This window comes from Triturus cristatus, chromosome 12 (genome assembly GCF_964204655.1).
Source record: "Triturus cristatus chromosome 12, aTriCri1.1, whole genome shotgun sequence".
NCBI lineage: Eukaryota > Metazoa > Chordata > Amphibia > Caudata > Salamandridae > Triturus > Triturus cristatus.
In genome coordinates, this window is record NC_140595.1 from 133,316,888 (window position 1) to 133,340,526 (window position 23,639).

Sequence of the window (23,639 nt, forward strand, 5' to 3'; positions counted from 1 at the left end):
ATGTCAATCACCGGGAGGCAGGAACAAAGTCTTGCTTGTTATTGAAGATTGCCAAAAACTTTTGGCATTACTGTCTCTCCCACAATATTTGATCTTTTTGCAATGCACCTCCCAGGCAAGGACAACCAAGTGGTGAGCTGAAATTCAAGCTACCTCAAGGGCTCTACATTAGAAACTGAAATCACCATTATTTTTCAGGATAAGGGAGACTCAGTAGCCATGCACAATGAATATGTTGGTGTCACGTGTGACTTTTCAAGTATGCTATAGTTGGAAACCAAATCCATTGACAGTGGCCAAAGATGTAGTGGCATTTGAGTTAGCAATGATGAAACACTTTTGGCTCCTGATGGACTCTGTAGAACTGTGTATATGAGAGTTAGAGTATAGTGAAGTGAATGTAGGTTTAGAATGTTGAGTACACGGTTACAATCACACAAATAAAGACATGTTATACTAAGCAATGTGTGTGGCATAATCATTAGTGGGTACCCAGGCTGGGGAGGACACTACAACTGGCGATGAGATAGGAGATAAGTAGCCCGAAGGTCGATAGTACTCTCCCAGAGAGTTTGCCATGCTCCAACAAACTGCTCAAGTGTGCCACGTGTGCCTCAGTAAAAGGGCTGACTCAACGTTTGGCGCATGTGGAGTCAATGCGCAACTACAGCCTGTGTAAAGCGGGTATAGCTAATAAACGCTTCACTGAGTATTTGACACATCGTTGGCCAAGAACCTGCTGGGAAGGCCGTAAAAGACGTACTTCTCTACCATGCAACTTAAAGCTATACATCCTACATAGTGATAACGCTAAAGGCTAATACAACCAGGTTTTGAAAAAGCAGCAAATTGCAATAGCAAATTGCAAGATAGTGCCGTAATCAGAAGTGCTGCGAGGCAGAGATTAACCAGGTGTCAGACATTACAGAGACACAATTAAAGATAAAGCAAGCCAAATAGAAGAAATGGTCATCTGCTTAGCAAATCTGAGTAAAGAGAGACATCATACCACAGCGTTGGGGAAGTGGCCCCAGAAGAAGTGCCTGGGTTGTGTTTACGGAGCTGTCCATTCACGAAGTGGCACACCACAAAAGCTGCCAATCGAGGCTCACAAAAAATCCAGAGGTCTTCGAAGATTAAAAGCAGAGAGCATTGATCGGAATAGTGAAAGTTAGTTTTCCCAAGAAAGGGGCCACATTTTCTGTAATTATCAAAGCTGAACCAGAGGTCAGCACATCGCAAGGCTTCGGTGATAGTTTGCATAAACAAGATCACCAAGCAGTGTCAGAAAGAATACCACTTTCCACGTCAGTAAGTTTTACCAATGGTTACAATGCTGTTGTCTTCCTGAAGTCACCACCACCATTTGATACCGCCAAAAAGTTTAATGCACTTGACAGATGGATTGCTTGTATAGAGACATTTGATGATTTCAGTGATGCGATAGAAGAAGCAGATAACAATATTATCAAATACCTTAAGACTTGAAACTCAAGTTCAATCCAATGCCAAATGTAGATTATGAAAGAGACATTTTCAGTCAAGAAAGACAGAAAGTTGGTGAAACCATCAATGAACTTGTTGAGAGACTGGATACGCTCATCAAACACTGAAAGTTCAACTAAGTTAATGATGAGAAAGCTATGCGTTTAAGAGTTATCATTGGATGCTTTTCAGATTCATTCAGTTGACCAATGCTGAGAGAAACTCTTAGTCGGTGAAAATTATCATGGATGCCAGAGCCGAAGAGCGTGCCGATCGACAAGCTGCTAACATGGAGGCCAGAGGTGCCCTGAGTGAGTCGAACATGAACGTGAAAAGTAAGCCAAAGCACAAGGCAGAGGGCCACAGAGTGATGTCTCAACTGAAAAATAAATTGTGTTTCAGGTGTGGGTTTTTGTTTCCACACAAAGGTATATGTCCCACCATTGGACAGATCTGCAAAAGCTGTGGGAAGGAGAACCATTTTTGTTTTGGTTTTATATAGTGCAAACAAGACCCGAAGGTATAAGAGTACTTTACATGAGCACCAGTTGTTTTACAGATGGACACATTCATTTATGGTAGGCACGGGGAGATTAAGTGATTTGCCCAGTATCACAGGATGTTGAGCGTCCCTGCCGAGACTCAAACCCGGATTCCCAGCTTTGAGGTCGACCACCCTTGCTGTTAGGGCACATCCTCTCCCAACACTTTGTAATGGTTTGCAAGGTGAGGGAAAAAGTAAGTCCATCACAGTGTGAAGCTAAAACGGCCCCTCGAACGTTCCAAATGCGATAATCGATGCATGCTCACATGGTGACGCGACCACACCATTTGAGGCAAATCAACACCAAATGAAGTTGATCATCATCTAAATCATCTTCAAAAGGTTCTTCAGTATCAACATCAAGTGAAAGTGAAGACGATGGTTGTGCAATGTAGATATTTATCTCACAAAAATGTGCGTATGTTGGATTGGTAGCTTGTGAAGAAAAATGAAAGTCTAAGAAAAGTCGGCAAGAAAAATCAACAAAGTCACTCAAGCATTACCAGAAGATTACACCAAAGGTAAATGGTTGCTCAATAACTTTTATTATCAATAGTGGTACATCGATAAACATAATGCCTGAGGAGAAATACAATGAAAAATCTTCATTGCACGACTTAACGCTATTGAAAGCTAAAGTGTATACATTTGATCCGTCGACGCAATTAAAAAGTCAAGGTTCATTTGTAGCAACTATGAAACATAAGACAACAAAAGTACAAGCACACATTCATCCACTTCAATGTAAGGCGTCAAGTGCCTGCTTACTCAGAGCTACGCAGAAAGAGCACAACAAAGCTCTCATGCAAGTGTGTTGTTTACTTGCAGATGCAGGTTTGACTTTGAATGCTGATAAATGTGAGTTCCATAAGACAAAGCTAAAATTCTTTGGCCATATTTTTTCTGATAGTGGCTATGACACCTGATCCAGCTAAAGAGCAAGCGTTGTCAACTGCTAGATCCCCACAAGATGTTTGCATGTTATGTTAATTGCTTGGCATGCCCAGCTACTGTTCTAGATATATACGAGTCTTTGCCACCGTAAATGCTCTGTCAAGAGACTTCACGAAAAAGAACATCTCATTTCATTGGTCACATGAATGCAAGCAAAGCTTCAAAAGAAGCAAACAAGCTATTGAGAATGCTACTGACAAGGCCTACTTTGATCCAAGGCTTTATACAGAGGTTGTTTTTTATGCTATCCCCATTAGGTTAGGCGCAATCCTTGCACAGCAAAGCAGACACCCAAATGCTCGAGGACATATTGTGGCATAAGCAAGCAGAAGTTTGTCCCAAACTGAACGTGCTTATTTACAACCTGGGACAGAAAGTTTAGCAGTGGTGTGGGCTTGCGAACATTTCTCTGTATTCTGATATGGAAAGCCTTTCAAGCTTGTGATGGATCATCAAGCGTTGTTGACTATCTTTGGCAATCCAAAGGCCATGTTGCCCCCTCACATTGAACATTGGGTCTATGATTACAAGAATACAACTAAAAAAATGTGCACCATCCAGGGAATGCTCAAAACGCTACCGACTACTTCTGAGTGGTAAACCTTCTAAAACAGCTGAAGCCTACATACATTTAATATTGAAATCAATGTAATAAATCTGCTTTTCACAAAAAGGACACACCCAAACCCTGCACTCCCACTCTGGGAGGCTAATTTACCACTGCACCTTTAAAATAATGCACGTTTGCACAGCACTCCCACTCCGGAGGCAAAAGACAAATTCAGGTGCTTTGAAATAACACACACATGTTTATTAATGAACGGTAGGCCAAATATATCAGCAAATGCAGATTGTCAGGTATCAAACACATTTAAATGAACAAGTAAAATAAAATGCAGGGACTCTCTCTCTTTTAGAATAAGGCTTGGGTTTATTACACAATGCTCTCTAAACAAAGGCTGTCTCAGATGCCAAATGCACAAGATTCAAATATATGTAGCAAACTATAATCTAAATGCATCAATAATACTGATTAATAAACAAGCAGTAACTGATATAAGATAAGACATACAGGACGTCGTGCAAGAGATTAGAAAGATATATATATATGATGTGATCAAGGGCTCAGGGCAGCCCGAAAAGCGTCATGGCGGCAAGAAGCAACAAATAAATACCTGCAAGCACTAATTAATTGGAGTCCGTTCCATTATTTTATGAGGAAATACAAGAAGGAGTATCGCAATATATATATATATATATATATATATTTATTATATATAGCAGAATATTACTCTGGATGTGCACCTCCCACACCACAAAGAAAACACCTCAAATGATCAAAGCCACTGGCTAAACATCACAATGGCAATAACCAAAACTCAATGTTTAAAAAGGTAGGCCAAATATATCAATGAATGCAGATTCTCAGGTATCAATTAACTACAATGAACAATTAGAATAAAATGCAGTAAGTACAAATAGCAAAGAGTAGAAAATATATACAAAGAATGGTTAGGAACACCTCACCGATTGAAGTAGCATCATCCTAGGCAGCTCAAGCTTTGGGAAGTCCGTCAAAAGCCCAGGTAGGAGTTTCAATTAGGACTCAAGTTTGTCACCTCCACAGCAATACGTCTATTCTGTGGTGAACTTCCACCTGACCCCTGTCGGCTCCCATCTTTAATACTATTACTCAACATGAGGCGAAGCTTCTAGAAATCCTCGCCCCCTTCTCATTGGAAGAAACCAAGGTGGCTGTACTAGTCTGCATCAAGGCCAAGACGGAGGCTGGCCAAGCTCCCGTATTTTGACTTCGAGGCAGAGATGCACATTCCACAGACACTTCAAACAACATACTCCAGTTCACTCTGGTCGGTGAGGTGTGAAAAACAAGTGAGGAGCAGAAAGACCTTGAATATGAATCGCAAGCACTGCTGTGCACGCAGAAATAAGGCAAAGTCAGATATGAGGCCATGTCAAAGCCAATAGTCAAAGTCAGAGAACAAGATGACATGAAGCCATGTCAAAGCCAATAGTCAAAGTCAGAGAACAAGATGTCATGAGGCCATGTCAAAGCCAATAGTAAGAACTCATAAGCAAGGCAAAGTCAGAAAACAAAAATGGCATGAGGCCATGTCAAAGCCAATAGTCAAAGTCAGAAAACAAGAATGACATGAGACCATGTCAAAGCCAATAGTAAGAACTCATCATTAAGCAACACCGAGCACATGTGTGCACCATCGCTCACAACACCACTTCGAAACCAAAGTGTACACTCCACACCTCTCTCTCCCTCTCACGCTTTCAAATGCAGATCCCACACCTTCTATTCTTGGAAAGACTATTCTACTCCGTGACAGCTCCCACTGAAAGACAGCAAGATTACAAGAAAGGAGAGAAGCAGGCATATGCAGAACCGTCTCATAAATCCATATAACACACTAAAGTCGGTGAAAATGGTGGTAGTTGAAGGCCATCATAGGGTGCCAAAAAACAAGAGTGGCTCTTTCACTACAATCAAACACACTAGCTGCCATTTCAATGGAACAAATTGTCACTGCCACAAGTCAAGATAGTGGCATGTTAAAACTGAAAGACATTATTACACATCAGTCTTGGAACAGCACACTGGACCTCTTACCAGTGACAGTGAATACAGAAGTTTACAAATGTCAAAGATGAACTGTCTATTACTCAAGAAGGCGTTGTCCTGAGAGGTTCAAGAACTGTTATTCCAGGCAGTCATCAACAACAGATAATTGAAGGACCTCATGAAGGACATCGTGAAATCGTTGCCACAAAACTAGCTTTCCGAGACCAAGTCTGGTTTCCCCATGTTGATGAGAGAGTTGAAAGAGAATTGAAGGCCTGTCATCTATGCAACTGCCTTTCATCAAAACTACTCCACAAACCTTAAACATGTTAGCGTTGCTGAAGCATGCATGGGTATGAATTTCAGTTGACTTCTTCGGTCCTCTGGACAATGGATATCACCTGATGGTGATTACTAATGAATACTCCCATTTCCCATTGATAGAAGATCTCTCATCTATCACTCAAGAAAGACTCCTTGAGAGATTAGACAACATCTTCATGCTAAGGGGTGTTCTGTGATCCTAAAATCTGACAATGGCCCACCGTTCAACAGTCAACAATTCAGAGACTTTTTCAGTCATCTTCATGTAAAGCATCAGACGAGCACACCTCTTTGGCCACAGGTCAATTACCTTGTTGAACGTTGCATGAGTACTCTCTAGAAAATTGTTCAGCGTGCTGTATTGGAAAAGCCTGACCTTAAAACTGCATTGAATTCAAATCTTCGAGCTTATTATTCAACTCCTCAGTCGACCACAGGTGAAAGTCCTGCAACCTTGATGTTCGGGAGAGTCATGGTGTGAGAAAATTGGGTTCTGTTGCAGTACTACCCCCACTTTTTGCCAGGGCTTTCATGCAACTCTGGCTGTAGAGAACTGGGTCCCTGCTGTCCCGGTTCCAAGTACCAGTGTTCTTTCCCTAAAACGGATCCCCAATTGGCCCTTCAGGTCCCCTGTAAGTTCCTACTAAAAGCTACATTGGCACCTAAGGTATTGAGACTGAAGAGGGGGCACTAGGGACAACTCACCTAGGCCCTGCAGACTGTCACTGCAGTATGCATGGCCTGGTGCAGACAAAACTCCAACATTGACATGACACACTGCCTGTGTGCCATGCCAACTAGCACTGCTCAAGATATAGGTAAGTCAGGCCTTGCACTATATCAAACGTGTAGGCATATCTGCATGAGCAGATATGCCCCTACAGTATTAGGGTCTTTTCCTTAAAATTGTAAGTGCCAGTGAAGCCATAGAGAGTACATGGGCGGGGAACTTGACAACTTGAGTTCCACAGCCGTATAATAGCTTCACTGAAACTAGGAGGGTTTGGTACCAAAAAAACACGTGTGAGAGATCAACACTGATGCCAGTGAGAGATGTATTAAACCATGCACTCAGAGGGCACCTCGGAGGTGCCCCCTTGAAAACCTACCAACCCTGGTGTGGTTACTGACTGGCTTTAGACAGCCTGCCACACAGAGACATCTTTCTGGACTCCAGGGTGGAGAGCCTCTGCTTTCTGGGACCAGAAACAATGCACATCCTGGGCAGAGGCGTCACACCTCCTCCCTTAGGATGGGCCAGTGCTTGAAGGTGAAGGTTCAAAAGCCTGCCGCCTTTGTAATGAGACCCTCAGCCTGTGCTGGTAGCAACAGATGACAGCCCCCGGTTTACATCCTCACTTTGGATGGGAAAACCTAGAAAAATAGGAAGTAGGTACTCCTCTGCCAACTCCACCCATAAGGTCGGGGAAGCGAGGTAAAGCACACCTTCCAGTCCCTGCCATCTTGAAGATGGGGAGACCCTGCCAATCAGGGCTAGGTCTATGCCCCCTCCCGCAGGAGGGTGTCATAATTGAGGTTATAGTCACCCCAGGTAAGGTGCATATTGGCCCTACCTGCTACCAAGGGCGCTACTCCATAATGGCGGAGTGGCGCCCGCTGCCAGCAGATGATTAATACAATTATAATGAAACATTGTTATTTTCGTTTTATTTATCTCTGTCTAGGCTGATTACGTCCGACAGCAGGAGCGTGGCTGGGCCATAGCAGAGAGGAGTACTGTACACTTGTAAGTGTGAATGTCAGTTTGATTGGCCACCGTAGGCTGGCCAAGCAGACATGCACACTTGTGTTTCTCCAACCCAGCTTTGTCCCACAGCCGGATTGGAGCAAACCTACAGGCTCCCAGGTACTGTCTGAGTGGCAAACCAGGCCACTCAGACCTATCCAGACACTGCTCCCATGCTAGGAGAGCAGCGTCTGGATTGGGTGGGTAGCCTGCGCCTCCCGGCCTATTCACTTCCGGAGGAGGAGCAGGAACAACGAGGCGGCCTGCAGAGGAAGTGAAGCGGAGCGGCAGGTAAGTGATTTTAATATTTGGGTTTTTCCCAACCTCTCCTCTTCCCCCAAGCCCCCTTTCCCTCCCACCGGTTTTGATTGGTGGAATCCGCCACTGCCTGCAACTCCCCTACAACGCCCCCAAATTTAGTATTTCGATGGCTGCCCTAGACCTGAAAATTAGACATCCATGAAGCTGACCCTGCCCTACTGACCTGTCTCCAGCTTCGAAGAACCTGCAACGAAAAAGCGACTTGCCTTGCAGCCAGTAACCTCTGAAAACCCTGGGAGGACTGCTGCCTTCAAAAAAAGACTCCAATCTCCTGTGGACAGCGGACCTGTCCAGAAGAAATCAACTATAAGGACTCCTGTGCCATCTGGGACCGTGAGTCCTGCCCACTTTGCACCCGATGCCCACGGCCCGAGTCTGCGTGGCTCACCTGTCTAGTGAAGTCTCCCGAGCGTACCTGACATCGAATCCTGTGTTGGCGGACCTCCATGACGGCACCTGTAGGGTGAATCCGAAGGGTCCCACCAATTGCGACCGGCCAAGTAAGAAGAAATCCGACATCTAAAGGCACCCCTGCAGCCCCTGGGGAGCTTGTTCAGTGGTGCCCCGTGACCCCCAACATTCCAACTTACCTGTGCTTCCGCTGGTTTTCTGCCTGCAGGCTGTTTTCCCCCAAACAAATCTCCATTGAAAAGCATTGGGAGTCATACGCTGAAATTGCACCCTGCAACTGGCCGCCCTGTGCCGTTGGTGGTGTATGTTTGGTGCTGCTTTCTGGCCCCCCTGTGCTGGTCCTAACCCCCTAAACTTGGCCTCTGCAATTGATCTACTTACCTGAAAGCAGTGTTGCTTTGAGCACCCCCAGTCTCAATTGAAACGCATTGGGACAAACTCAGTTTTTGACCTCTGCACTCAGCCGCCACTGTGCTGCTGGTGGTGCAGTTTTGGTACTCACCTGACACTTGTCCCTTGCTGACCTTTGGTCCCAAAGACTAGAACTGTAAGTGAAATGCTTACCCGTATAACCGCATTATTGTTTTCCTCCATAGGATAACATTGAACTACTCTGAAATTGTTCTAAGTGTTGACTTTTGAAAGTGAAAAGTATTTATTTTTAAAAACATACTTACCTTATTGTGAAGATCGTGGTCTTAAAATAAAGTACAAACCAAGCTTATTTTTCTAAAATTTGGTGTGAATATCCTTTTTGAGTTCTGTGTCCATTATTGGTCAATGTTGGGCAATAAATGTCTTACACTCCTCTGTGTTAGGCCTAAGGCTGTTCACGCACACTAGCACGAATGTAGCACTTACATTGAGTTACATTGAGCCCTGTACACTTTTGGGGAACCACTGATCTTTGTGCGCAGTATAACCAACTAGTGGCATACAATATACAGAGCCAGCTTCCTACACATGGCGAACAAGTTATCCTATGGACCAACAGGATATCAAGTACTGAGGAAGAAACTCTCATAAAAGACTTGGATCGTAAAACGAAAATGAAGGCCTATATGGACAAGCGTCTACATGCAAAAGATGTTACTTTTACTAGAGGAGATCGAGTGCTTGTTCACCAGTCTAGAAAACAAAAATCTGATGCTCCCTTCGATGCTGAGCCGTTTCATGTTGTGACCAGCAAAGGACACATTGTGACTGCCCAAAGTCCTGGAAAGTCCATTATGTGAGATTTCTTGCATTTCCGACATGTGACTTATCGCTCGTCAGGCATAGATGTCAATGCAGAGACTGGGTCTGAAAGGACAGTTGAAGACCCCCTGGCTGCTGTTGTTCCTACATCATCAACGCAGATCATAGACACTTTCATTGCCTGTACCCAGCTTTCGAAGACACAGTTGGGACGTGTGGTCAGAGCACCATGAAGACCCATTAAAGAGCTATGATTGTATATATATATTTTTTTATTATAATGTTTTTATTTAACAGATGGGGAGATATAGTTTTGAGTGAGTTAGCAACGCGGAACACTTTTGGGCAATCTTCCAAGAATAAAAGAAGAACACATTTAAATTCTGAACCTGTGATTGTGTCTTAAAATGTATACCTGTACTGTATTGTTGAATTGTGATGGATAGAGAATGTTCTCTGCTTTACTCTTATGACGTGTGCACAGGCTCGTTTTCACTTTTGGCTCCTGATGGACCTCGGAGAACTGTGATGTAAGCGTTAGAGCGTAGTGAAGTGAATGCAGGTTTAGGATGGTGAGTTTGCAGTTACATGTAAACGAATGAAGACGTGTTATACCGAGCTCCATGTGTGGTGTAGTCATTAGTGGGTACCCAGGCTGGGGAGGACACTACAAATACTTTTTTGAAGGGCTGGGACAATTGCAATTTTGCATTCCTTGTCTTCTCTATTATTTTGACAGTGCTTTGCAAGCAGCATCAACAAAGCATATATTGGTTAGTAGCCACATACTGACAAATCACTATGCGTGGCCCACTTTACCAACTTGAAGCTTATTGTTTTGCTATTGATGTCAGTGTTCTTTTTCTATGTCCGTGCAGTGGATGCTTGTGAACGTCACAGTAGCCGTTTGTCTTGGATGTTACACTCCGTGCTGTCTACGGCTTTTATTATTGTCGCTTGGCAATTAAATAGGCACATTTGGCGTCTGTAGTAGTGGGTAGGTAGGTATGCATTGTGAGTCTTTTATATAGAACATGTTGAATGTATAGCATGTAGTAGTATTATAGTATATATATGATGACATGGAATGTGGGGATATGGGGAGATTGTGCAGGACTGAGATGAAGTGTGTACATTCTTGTACAAAGATCCTTGCAATAAACTCAATGGAACTGTAAATGATGGTGTGCATTATTTCTACAGTATTTTGGTGACGAGCATGGTATGTGTAGTAGTGGGTAGGTAGGTATGCATTGCGTCTCCTTTAACCAGAACATGTTGAAGGTGTAGAATGTAGTAGTGTTCAAGTATATATTTGATGGCAAGGAACATGGGGATCAGTGGGAGACGGTGCAGAGCTGAGTGAGGTGAACTGTGTATAACCTTCATTGAAGATACTTGCAATAAACTTCATGGAACTGTAACATATGATGTGCATCTTTACTTCAGCGTCCTTTGCCTGCTTCCTTGTTTTATCTTATTTTAGAAGCCATCTACTAGCATCTGACTAACATATTCACCACTCAAATTACTTTCATATTTCATTATACTAACACGGTTTCAGAGTAGTGTGCTACTTGCCAAAACAGCCCTTTAACACCCCATCAGGGGTAGCAAGCGCTATATAAATCCAAACTTTTCTCCCGTCTCTATCCATCCACTATCCTTCTCGATCCAAATAACAGACTAACATATCCATCACTTTCATACTTTCACTATATTGATTCACCACTAATACTTTATAGGTTCCGAAGTGGCGTGCTACTCGCTGAAAAAGCACTTCAACACCACATAAGGGGTAGCAAGCGCTATATAAATGCAAACCTTGGTCCCTCTTCTATTCCTCAACTATCCTTCTCGATCCAAAGAACTGACTAACATATCCACCGCTGAAATTACTTTCATATTATCACTATACTAATTCAGCACTAATCTTTTATGGGTTCCGGAATAGCGTTCTACTTGCCAAAAAGCGCCTCGTCAGGGGTAGTAAACGCTATAAGAATGCAACTGCAATCTGCCATTAAGCTTCATTACAACCGAAGGCTTCCGAGTTCCGACACGAAAAAGGCACCATTGAATGAAGGACTCCTGTATTGCAAAGGTGGTGGCCATGTTAGAAAGGAGTGTTCTTATCTTTAAAGACTAGACGATATGCAGGAAAGATGTCAAACATTTTCTTATTCACACTTTAAGCACTTCCACCCAAATATAAGCGTATAATTTAATTCAAGTTCATCGCATTTAATATCATGATAAACCAAATTGAAAATAATAAATTTTTATTAAGTCCTTAAAGCAATAAAGCAAGGCTGTAAACTGCTGCATGACGAGAGTTCGACTTTCGCTTAATAATATGCGCTTTTAACGCTGTAATTGGGTCTTTTCGTCTACCTGTGTATTTCAATCCCCTTTTGAAGACTACTAGTGACTACTGTTGTGATTCGGACTACATCGGCTTGTTGTGCGATTTCGTTTCATGGGAAGTTGCACTTGTTTTACATTTCAGACCTGGCAACGCTGGATTCTCGCGGTGTTTCGAAGGCGGCAGTGATGGCGGAGGTCCGGTTGTTGGAGACGGGGAAGGGTGGCTGCCAGAGTCTGGACGCCCCGTGGAGTCTGAGCGCCGTGTGAACGGAGTTCCCAAAGAAGGGGGAAGCCCCGCCATGAGTCAGGGGGCAGAGAGTGAGCCCGAGGCTAAGGCACTGCACACCAAGCGACTCTACCGGTAAGAGATATGCAGGGGAGGCTGAGGGTATCAGTTCAGGCTCCGCACACCTTGTCACTCTGCTGGAAAGACCCAGAGAGGTTTCGGTAATGAACAACAAACATCTGCATCCGCAGTTTCCTTATGGTTGTGGCAGTGTAGCGCGCAAGCTATGAATAAATGATATGGTCTTTATATCACTTTGAATAGGACACCCGATTGCTGTTTGTTTACATGTTTCAAAATGATTTGGGGTCCTGTATGTTTAAGGGCGTGTGATGTCTTTGCTCCTTTGCTGTTTGCTGCATCCTGGTATTATCCTGCAGCATGAGGATGCTGGCGGGTTTTAGGGAAAGACGAAGCAAGTACATAATGCGAAATTGGAAAGCGTATTTAAGGGTGAGGCTCTTAGTTTTGCTGCATTTCTACCTTATGTTAAATCGAGGTTGGTAATGGTTTGCGTACTAAATACTTTGTAATGATGAATGACCAAGGAAAGTTCTTGTAAGATGTTGCCTTTTGTAATAGCGAATGTATTTTGCCATATACGAACACGCGCATAATATTACGGTGGTCCTTGTAGTGCTAAAACCTGACAGCTACAACCTTGTGGCTCGTCACGTGGGGCATCTGAACTATTGGCTTTTCTCGACCTGATGAACTCAGTGGTGCAAACCCCTGATGTTTATTTTTGCGTGGCTGTGGTGATTGTGTGCGCTAACCTAAATGCCTTGTCTTTAGTTTGAATACCTTAATCAGAACTGTACACGTATTTGTGACCCCACTAGGGTTCGAGTTGTATTAGAGAATGTTGCTTCACCTAAAGACTAAAGCAGGTCCTTTTGCTTGATAGACCCTTTGGGGGTAAAAGTGTGGTTTTGCTTAACGTGTAACCCGTTACACCACCTTAGTTAATCGATATCATGTATTCCCTTACTATTAACTAGTACAACTGATTTCCAGATTTTAAAGATGCCAGTACATGGGCATCTATGCTTACGGCCACGTGTTAAACTGTAACTGTGGACGGAATTATGCGGCTGGGGCAGTTAAGTTGGTAAAAAACTGAAAGCATTCTACAATTTGCAGAACACCTACTGGCAGCTCGCCGTTTTGGTATTTGAATGTACTTTGATATAAAAAGGTATCCCATTGTTATTTGTGGTTACACCCCCGCCCCCCCCCCCCCCAAAAAAAGTCATCTGTATGGTAATCTGAATTTGCTTAAAAATGAGTTAGAACATTTTCATGACAAAAGGGAATTCTTATTTCGACAAATTTAAATTACTTTGAAGTACGTCAGGATCTTTTTCAAGCTCCTGACGGAAGCCTGTTTCCAGTGAATTAATTCGGGATGGTAACGAGGTTTGGGCAGACGTTTAACTAATTGAAACCATTTTAACACAGGAATAAACAAATGAAAGGTGATCAGTTAATCTGTACAAAGTGTCGCATTGCCCCAGACCACACAGGGCACGTTTTCTTTAGTAAGGTTTGATCCCTTTGAGCAAGATGCAAAAGGTTTTTTGGGGTTGGAATTTACAAACGATGCACCACGTTTTGGAAATAAAATAAATGTGTAAGTGTGGATAACGCAGCAACTGCACAGTTGGTTAATTGCATTGGCCATGGAATCTCTCATATGATATGTTATGTTTGTATGAGAGATAATCTGCCATTGGTGTGCCATTGTTGCACATTCAGCAGTCGGGTAGCTTCATGACTTAGACCAAAGCATTTCGATGCACAGTGTGATTCAGCCTGTAAAGATGTGCTCTGAGTTGGCGTTCTGGTCTTCTCAGATTACATGGCTATGTTTTATGTGGCTGTATGAATATCCTATGTAGAGCAGGAGGTTGAGGGTCATTGCCATTAGTATGTTCTAATAAAAGGTTAGTCGATATGTCCATTGCCTGGTGCAAGACGATGTGTTCTTTTCTCAGCTACAGGTGATCTTGTGTTCTCGGCTAGATGAACTATCAATAGTCTTCTGGATGAATGTTGGTACGTTCTGTCTGTGGTCTGTTGGATAGTGGTTTGTTGTAGCACGTGATTTTTTAAATTGTTTTATCTGGCTTGCACATTCAACTGCAATGCCACTAACCCAGGCTTCCTATTATCTGTAAATAGTTTTGTTCCCGTATACTATTGTAGCTCGAGTTGACGATTCAGTTCAGTTCAGTTCATAAGGCTTTATTCGGAGCTTAAAACAAAGTCCAAAAAAGCACATACATACATAAAAAACTTCATCATTTTAACAGTCGAACATATAAATACTTTAAAACAGTTTAAAATGACAGATTAGGCCTTGCTTTAATAGCCCGTAGAAGGAAGGTGGCAGTGAAAAAACATACATCAGGTGACGGGTTAAATAACAGATTCATAGTGTCTTTTACAGTCCTAACTCCATATTTCCTAAAAACAGGTTTTAAAAAAGCTGATCGGATATTTCCGTAAAATGAACAGAACAGTAAGAAGTGTACAGTACTTTGTGCGGTATTATTGTCACATGGGCAAGGACCTGTTGGGTGTTTCCTAATGCTTGGAAATGCGACCAGATGATGAACAATACCAAAACGGAGTCTTGTCAGAACAAATCGATGGGAGGGTCTAGAAACAAAACTCAGGTACGGTTGAAACCCTGTCGTTTCACTAAAACTTCCATAAAAACGACAGGTTGTTAAATTACCGCTGGTCCTCCCTCGCTTCTCATTCCTGTGGTTCATAAAAGTAGATTTCAACTCATTTTTGGTAAAACAAGAGGCTGCATGATGATCCTCTAATACATTAAGATCATAAATTTCAGAAAAACTATCAGAAACAAATTTTACCCATGGAATCGATAAATGCTTATCGGTGGAGAGACAATCTTCAATAATGGCTCTGTTTAAAGAGGTCTCTTCCTTTATCCATATTGCACGCCAAAGCATAAGCGGTCTAAGGGCTACATGGTCTGAGAGATGTTGGACCCCAAACTCCCTATGCACCAAGTCAGTAGAAGCCGAAGTGGGTAGACTTAAAAGTCTTTTAAGGAAGGTATTTTCCTCCACTTGAAGACTACTACTCGGTGCATGCCCCCAAATACCGGCACCATAAAGAGTAATAGAAAGGCACCTCATTTGGTAGATCTTCAGCATATCCATGAGCCGTTTATCCCCTAATTTAGAAGCAAACTGAAACACCCCATGGGCACTTTTCGCCATTCTACCCCTTACATAATTAATCTCATTGGACCAACTACCTGATTTAGAAAAGGTGATACCTAGGTAGTTGAAAGTGTCCACTGTTAAAACCTTTTGTCCTTCTATAAAAAAAGAATGTGGCTTCTTACAACTATTGCCACACTCCATGACAAAGGTTTTTGATTTATTGATCTTCAACTTCCTGTCCTTAATGAACAGAGAGAATCTGTCCATTAGACGTTGCAGACCGATGGGAGTCCTAGATAAAATAACGGCATCGTCTGCATAAAGTAAAACAGGAATATGGAAATCGGGGGTTTTAGGGGTATCAGCCGCAACAGTCTTTAAGACCGAATCGACCTCATTAATAAAAAGTGTAAAAAGCAGGGGGGCGAGTACACATCCCTGCCTGATACCACGTCTAATAGGGAACTTAGGGGTACACTCCCCAGCCGAGCCATAACGTACGCTTGATCTAAGATTGGCATAAAGCCGGGCCAAGAAATGAACAATGCCCTCTGGTGCACCCATTTCCAGGAGTTTCTCCCATAAAATCTTGTGGTTCACCATATCGAAGGCACTGCTCAAATCTGCGAAGCAGAGATAAAGAGATCCTTTCTTGGCCTTCGTATATTTCCCTATTAGAAGTTCAAGGTTGAGGCACTGTTCTACTGTTCCCCGTTGACGATTCATTTACTCAATCTGCTCATCAGTGGCAAGTGTGACACTTTCTTGTGGGACCATAATCTCTTAGGATTCATTGCAATGGGGTCAATTTTTTCTGTTGGCAGTTTTACAGCAACTTCTAGGCGATCCAAACCTGAGCAGTGACAGTCCTGTTGGACTCCTGCTCCTCAGGTATTTGACAATATTGATAATCTCTGTGTTAAACGTTGGTGAAAAGCGTTGGAACTTGGACCTTTTTTTTGGACCTTGTATCACCAACCTTCTTTTCTAAGCGTGTTACACCCGTTCTTTGTCAACTGTTGCTATCAACTTTTGAAATCCTTGGTGTAATGGGCAACAAGGCCAAATCCCCTTAATTGCAGTGCACCCCCAGAGAGATGACACTACCAGAAAGAGTTAGAAAACTTTCAAGGCCTGTGTTACTAACATTTGTATGGGATACCACTACCATTAGGAGTATCACTTTTCAACACTGCGTGCTATCTGGGTTGTGTTGGTCAGGTTTTCTTGCAGACAGTGTATGGGTTTATAATTTTTGGGCTTTGTGGTTTGCTCCACCCCCAAAACTGTGTTGTGTTCATGTACATTGTGAATTTTGAACTCTTTGCTGCAGGGTGCAAGTGGTCATGTTAGAGGGCTGAGTCGCAATGTCTCATTCATTGAACCAACGTTTATGATTCAGTGTGTAAGTAAGGTTGTCATTGAGGCCTTTTGCATTTGCTTAAATGTTGTAGTGATGTAACACTTATTGCTCAGTAGTTATGTTTTGTGTGTGATGTTGGCTATGTGGTAATTCGGAGTTTTGTTGGATTTGTGGGATGTTTTGTGCTTTATTTTGTTTCTCATTTTCCTGTATCCAGTGCATTAGGGAGATGTGACAGTAGACTCAAATATTTTTTCTTTTTGATGTCTGAAAGATGTTGTTAATGTGGTCTAATGCATTATGTTCGTGGAGCCTGTTTATTTTGTCATCTGTGAACCTCCCTTTTTAGGAAACAAGCATCCTGGGGCCGGTTTCTGGGTAACTCTCTTCATCAGCCAGGCTAGCTTGAATCCAGTGGCAAAGTGAACAAGGGACCCACGTCTGGGCATACCCTGCTAACTTGGGGCTAACAAAGCAAACACAAGGTAGCGAAGTGAGCTGAAGAACGATGATGGATTCAACCCAGATCTGTGACTGGGGGTGAGTGTCTGAAAAGTTCCAGCGCTCCGTCTATCATCTCCTTGTGTTTGCTTTGTTTCCGGTTCAGGGAAGACCTGGCTTGGCAGTTCGGGCTAGACTGTTCCCATGAGGCACAGGGTCAAGACTGATTTGCATATAGCTGGGTCTGAACTGAGGTGGCGAAGTGAGCTAAAGAACGATGAAGGATTCAACCCACATCTGTGACTGGTGGTGAGTGTCTGAAAAGTTTCAGCGCTCCGTCTATCATCTCCTTGTGTTAACAAGTATTAAGGTGCCTGTGCTCCCCCTTTTAAACTTGTTTGAATTGGCATGCTTCTGTTTGGTATATATACCTTGATTAAAAATCCATAGTATATGGTACAAAGTGTTAATGAGTTTGGAATTTGAATGTCCATCGTGGACTGCAGCACCAATTGTGCCTTACACTATAGTGGCAGTTCAACATGGGTTTAGACCTACTTCTGTAGCTTATTGTAACAGTTAAAAACATACATAGCAAACTGTAAAAGGGCGTTGTAGAGCTGTATTTAATCTTTCTTGTGTAATTGTTAAAAAAATAAATTTCAGAATTGTATTAATAAGCTATTGTGAGTCTAGAGGCATGGTTTGGCATATTATGGCTGTAGTAGAGACCAATACAATTCAGTTATTTTCATACTAATTTCATTAGAGAATTATTGTTAATTTTGAGTATATTGGGGTACTTTTTAATTCCAAAGCTGACGTTTAAATAAGAGAACGTCAAATTACGTTTTGCTGTTACTTAATGGAATTATAAATATAAGGTGAACGTTACCTTAATAATGAATAAGAATTTGTTGTTTGCACATATAAAACTAACTGGTGGTTAAAATGAGTTGAAAACTAGTTCGTTTATGCCTAGGTATTAGGTAAGTTTCACTTGATTCTAACAAAGTGATCATGACATTACTATTTTCCAGTATGGCCTCTATTAGTGCAACTGATCTAGTCACTACTAATATATTTTTCATTGTTTATAGTTTGTAGAAATAGAGAGAAAGATTTTCTATTTCGTTTTTATGGGTGCATATTTCAATTGTAAATACTTTTGAAAGATGGCGCCCTAATAAGCTAATCAAGAAACACCTGTCTTTAAGGGAAACAAGCCTTTGATACTTGCGTATAGACGCTTATAGTATCAGTTTGGCGGAAGAATTGGATTGAGAATGGATATGCATTCGAAAAATCTTTGATAATTGGGTGTTACGTGTAGTACATCAAAATTCTATCATGATATTCTTTGTACAGATTGCCTCTTCAATATGGCGTCTACTCGTGGGACAGATTAAGTCACCTCTTTGATTTCCTTCTGAAAAAATGACGTGGATTTCAGACAGCTGCCTATGCGTACCTGTATCCGCGTCTGGCGGTAGTATAGATTAGTGAATAAATATATCTACCTAGGTATTGGGCAAAATATGCTTGATTCTAACACGATGATTATTATATTAATCAACAATCTAGTTACTGGTTGTTTTTGTTTGTTCTAAAACTCTGTTTATGTATTTATATGGCCGCACTTTTCAATTTTACATACTTTCAAAGATGGCGCCTTATAAGGCTAACTAAGGTATAGCTTTATTTTAAAGTAATACATTTTGAAACTTTTGGTATACACGTTCATAACATGAGTTGGCGAAAAATTGAGCTGGGAAATAATACGCATTTGTATTTCCATGGCTTTATAGATATTTGGTATAGTACATCTAACTTGAATGTGATGTTTTTTGTACAGTTTACCTTTTCAATATGGCGTTTAATCGCGGAATTGACTAGTCACCTCTTTGATTTTACCTTCAAATGCACGATGGGAGTGCTAAACAGCCGCCTACGCGTACCTGTATTCGGGTTTGGCGGGAACGTAGACTGGTGAGTGAAGGAAGACTTACTTACGGTGTTTATTATTGCCCAAGAATTACTGAGGAGTTAGTTATTTGATTCTGAGCAATCTTTCTGCTTGATTTGTAGATCCCGTTATTAAAAGGGAAATCCTCCCGATAACTATTGATGCTGGAACTTTATTTTATCTTTAAAAACGAAAATATTTACTGGGTAAGGATTGTAACTGAATAGTTTTTATGTTTTTCGAAATTTGTTGTTCTGTGACGATTATTACATTGACTTAAAATTGTTTGTAGGTCATTGGGAATTATATTTTGATGAATGGAAAGGACTAAATGGAAGCAATTTGAACATGATGAAATGAGAAATCAGATTTATTGATAATACTAACAAAGGTGAGAACTGAAGGATTTAAAAATATGATCTTATCTAAGGCGACTATCGTTATGATAGAAAACGGTCATTTGATTGATCAACCTATGCCTCATGTATCTCGCAGTTGCTAATAAAAATGTTTTACTGAATATTTTAGGAATTTTGGAATCAAGAGAATTAGAGGTACAGAAACATTATTATTGAGTGATCTCACATAGCATGCCACTTATAATGGTTGAGGTTATTGCGAAGATTGAGACATGGTATGCTCTAAGACTGATGTTACTATCCCCGTGGATAATGATTCACGCCACTGTATAAATTTTGTCTCTTATTCAATAGGCTTCCTAGGAACACTTGGGTTGTCTATATTGATTCATGGTTCTTTAAGGATGTTGCATGACACATGTGTTAAAAACTAATCCAATCATATGTAATTTGAGCACATATGTAAGTGCAGTTAGATTTTTACGGCACTTAAGTATTTCCTCTTCACAGATGTTACAATGGGCTAATTGATGTTACTGTCTTTATAAATATTGTGGATCCCAATTTTTGTTATTTATATTAACTTCCAGCCCTGAGGAAGTCGTTTGGGTTAATCCCGCAGCGACGAAACGCGTTTGGAGTGGAAGTCTTGTTTTTTGATGATTAAAGAAGAAAAGAAGCCCGAATGGATATTGTCATCTCTTTGAAATACATCTAATTAATTTGTCTTTAATTGTTGCGTGTGCATCAACTAAAGTTAATTCATTTTATCAATCTTTGATTGAATTTTGAGGATTTGGGTGGTATCCTCAAGTTGGATAGCACCGCAGTTATATGTACAGAATTGGTAATTTATACTGTGGATTCTTGTTGGAGCGATAAGTCTAATCCCTAAACACCCTACATTTTATATAGCCTGAATCAATGTTCCCTAGCCATATTCAGGAAGTAGGAGGCTTGCAGAGAAGGGCATTGCATGGTTAAGGGAGTGGGAATAGACACCCTGCTTCCAAGGAGACAGGGCAATCCAGTATGTACCTGTTGAAATTGTGGACCTGGCCAAATCCTATCCTCTTAATCCATGCCAAGAGGTAAGGTCTTTCTAATTAATCAAAGGCTTTCTCTGCAACTAGCGCCAAAGCGTGCTGCCGGTTCCCTCACCTGGTGTCCTTGTGACAGGCACCCTAACAAACATGGAAGGTTATGTCTTGTGGACCTCTGCTGCATAAAGCCGTACTGGTCAGGGGCAACAACGCCATCCACAACGCGAGTCTAGTGATTCGCCAGAAATTTGTCCAGTAGATTTGCTTCGTTTATTGAGGAGCAATATCCGCCTATAGGAATCACATTCTTCTGATGCCATGCCTGATTTATATATAAGCACAGTAGTTGCCTGCCAGAGGTCTCCAGGGAGCTTGCCCTTCTAACCTGACTCATAAAACATAACTCACAGTTGCTGGATCACCTTACTCTTGACACATTTTGCAAAAGTTGGTCGCACACTGCTCGTCACACCAGCAAGTTGCCCCAAGGGACTGTGGTAGATGTAGTGGCGACGGCGGGTACGCCTGTGCCACGATGTATAGAGAACAGTATGTGTTTGCGTTAGCCATCCCTGGACACGTGTTTCGAGGTAGTTGCCTCTCGTCAGCAGGGAGCAGGTCAGTGTAAAGGGGTGCCGCGTGGACTGCCAAAATGTAATTAATACAGGTCAAGTACCTCTCATGGCGCGCAGGTGCAGATCCAAGGCTCGTCAGCCCGTTGGCTCAAGGGAGCCGTAATAAATTATGCAAAAGTTGGTCGCACACTGCTCGTCACACCAGCAAGTTGCCCCAAGGGACTGTGGTAGATGTAGTGGCGACGGCGGGTACGCCTGTGCCACGATGTATAGAGAACAGTATGTGTTTGCGTTAGCCATCCCTGGACACGTGTTTCGAGGTAGTTGCCTCTCGTCAGCAGGGAGCAGGTCAGTGTAAAGGGGTGCCGCGTGGACTGCCAAAATGTAATTAATACAGGTCAAGTACCTCTCATGGCGCGCAGGTGCAGATCCAAGGCTCGTCAGCCCGTTGGCTCAAGGGAGCCGTAATAAATTATGCAAAAGTTGGTCGCACACTGCTCGTCACACCAGCAAGTTGCCCCAAGGGACTGTGGTAGATGTAGTGGCGACGGCGGGTACGCCTGTGCCACGATGTATAGAGAACAGTATGTGTTTGCGTTAGCCATCCCTGGACACGTGTTTCGAGGTAGTTGCCTCTCGTCAGCAGGGAGCAGGTCAGTGTAAAGGGGTGCCGCGTGGACTGCCAAAATGTAATTAATACAGGTCAAGTACCTCTCATGGCGCGCAGGTGCAGATCCAAGGCTCGTCAGCCCGTTGGCTCAAGGGAGCCGTAATAAATTATGCAAAAGTTGGTCGCACACTGCTCGTCACACCAGCAAGTTGCCCCAAGGGACTGTGGTAGATGTAGTGGCGACGGCGGGTACGCCTGTGCCACGATGTATAGAGAACAGTATGTGTTTGCGTTAGCCATCCCTGGACACGTGTTTCGAGGTAGTTGCCTCTCGTCAGCAGGGAGCAGGTCAGTGTAAAGGGGTGCCGCGTGGACTGCCAAAATGTAATTAATACAGGTCAAGTACCTCTCATGGCGCGCAGGTGCAGATCCAAGGCTCGTCAGCCCGTTGGCTCAAGGGAGCCGTAATAAATTATGCAAAAGTTGGTCGCACACTGCTCGTCACACCAGCAAGTTGCCCCAAGGGACTGTGGTAGATGTAGTGGCGACGGCGGGTACGCCTGTGCCACGATGTATAGAGAACAGTATGTGTTTGCGTTAGCCATCCCTGGACACGTGTTACTCTTGACACATTTAAAGAATTCTGGAGGTTGGCCATTTGGGTCTGGGATTCACCACACTTAATTTGAGACGGGTATTCTATGTTTTCCCTTTCCATAATTTTCGCATCCAGGGACTCCCTGGCTTTCCTCCCCACTCGCTGGACCAGAATCTCATTTATGAACTTGCACAGATCTCTCTAACCAGGAGCCAGAACCCCTGCTGGCTTTTCCTCGAATCTTGGTAATATACCTGGTGACCTTTGCTCCTACACATGCCAGGAACACCTAAAGATTAGACATAGCCTTCCTAATGCTTGTAGACACTCAGCCCATTCTACCTTCACCACATCCACATTTTTGGAAAGCCCTTTCTCATGCAGACTCTGCAGATTCCAGAGTATGGAATTAAACCAATCCCTGACCAAGAATATTTTTCTCGGCCAGAGAAATAACCTAGCTCACAGCACCAACAAAAATAAGGGCTCCTCCCAGCCCCTCCATGATATTGAAGGCTGGAATCGCTTCCTTGTCAATGTCAGATCCTTGCTTAAACATGCAGTTAACATTTGGGATCTGCTTTCCTCCGTTCAACCGCATATTGGGTTTCTAACCAAAACCTGGATAAAAACCAATCCCAACCCTGCAATTGCGGTGGCACTCCCAGAGGGTTATCTCATTCAAAAACTTGATAGACCGTGCAGGGTGGGTGGAGGTATAGCGATCATCTATAAAGCTCATAATAAAATCTCCGTCTTGGATCAACTCTGTAATGATACACTGGAAATTCTAATCTTTAGAATAGATTTACATCCGCAACACAGCTGGAAAGGAGCTCTTGTATACCAGCCCCCCTGGCCCACTGGCAAATTTGGTCTCCCAACTGATGGAACTCATCTTCCCTCTTTTTATCTCAACCAGAAACTTCCTGCTTCTAGGAGACTTTAATATCCACAGTGAAAATACCACCAATCAGGATGCCTCCGCATGTCTAGCAGACACGGCCACATGTGAGCTAATCAAGATCAATGACGGCCCTACTGACTCTGCAGGGCACACGTTCGATTTAATTCTAACTAACTCTCTGAACATCCTCTGTGGAGCAACTTACCCTCTGACATGGTCAGACCACTCGATTGATTTCCAACTTCGCAGCCCTAAGGATCATACTGCCCCTAATTCCCAACCTCTGAGGCAGTACAGACAATGGCACAAACTTAGACCTAACCAGTTCCAGGATTTATTCCCAGT

The 23,639-nt window shown here is 42.7% G+C and overlaps 1 protein-coding gene and 1 long non-coding RNA gene across 3 annotated transcripts in view; one reads left to right on the plus strand and one right to left on the minus strand.

Moving 5' to 3' along the window:
- Positions 1 to 11,645, minus strand: part of LOC146772891 (uncharacterized) — a 33,413-nt gene extending 21,768 nt beyond the window's left edge. The window contains exon 1 of the long non-coding RNA XR_014972038.1: positions 11,543 to 11,645. This is a non-coding gene — a long non-coding RNA (uncharacterized LOC146772891). The remainder of the gene's footprint in view (positions 1 to 11,542) is intronic.
- Positions 11,646 to 12,067: 422 nt separating this feature from the next.
- Positions 12,068 to 23,639, plus strand: part of SMG5 (SMG5 nonsense mediated mRNA decay factor) — a 400,214-nt gene continuing 388,642 nt past the window's right edge. The window contains exon 1 of one of the 2 annotated variants that reach the window (XM_085638507.1): positions 12,068 to 12,304. In XM_085638507.1, coding sequence (XP_085494633.1) covers positions 12,243 to 12,304 — 62 coding nt within the window. In that variant the 5' untranslated portion in view covers positions 12,068 to 12,242. The remainder of the gene's footprint in view (positions 12,305 to 23,639) is intronic. The other variant, XM_085638508.1, reaches the window with a different exon arrangement.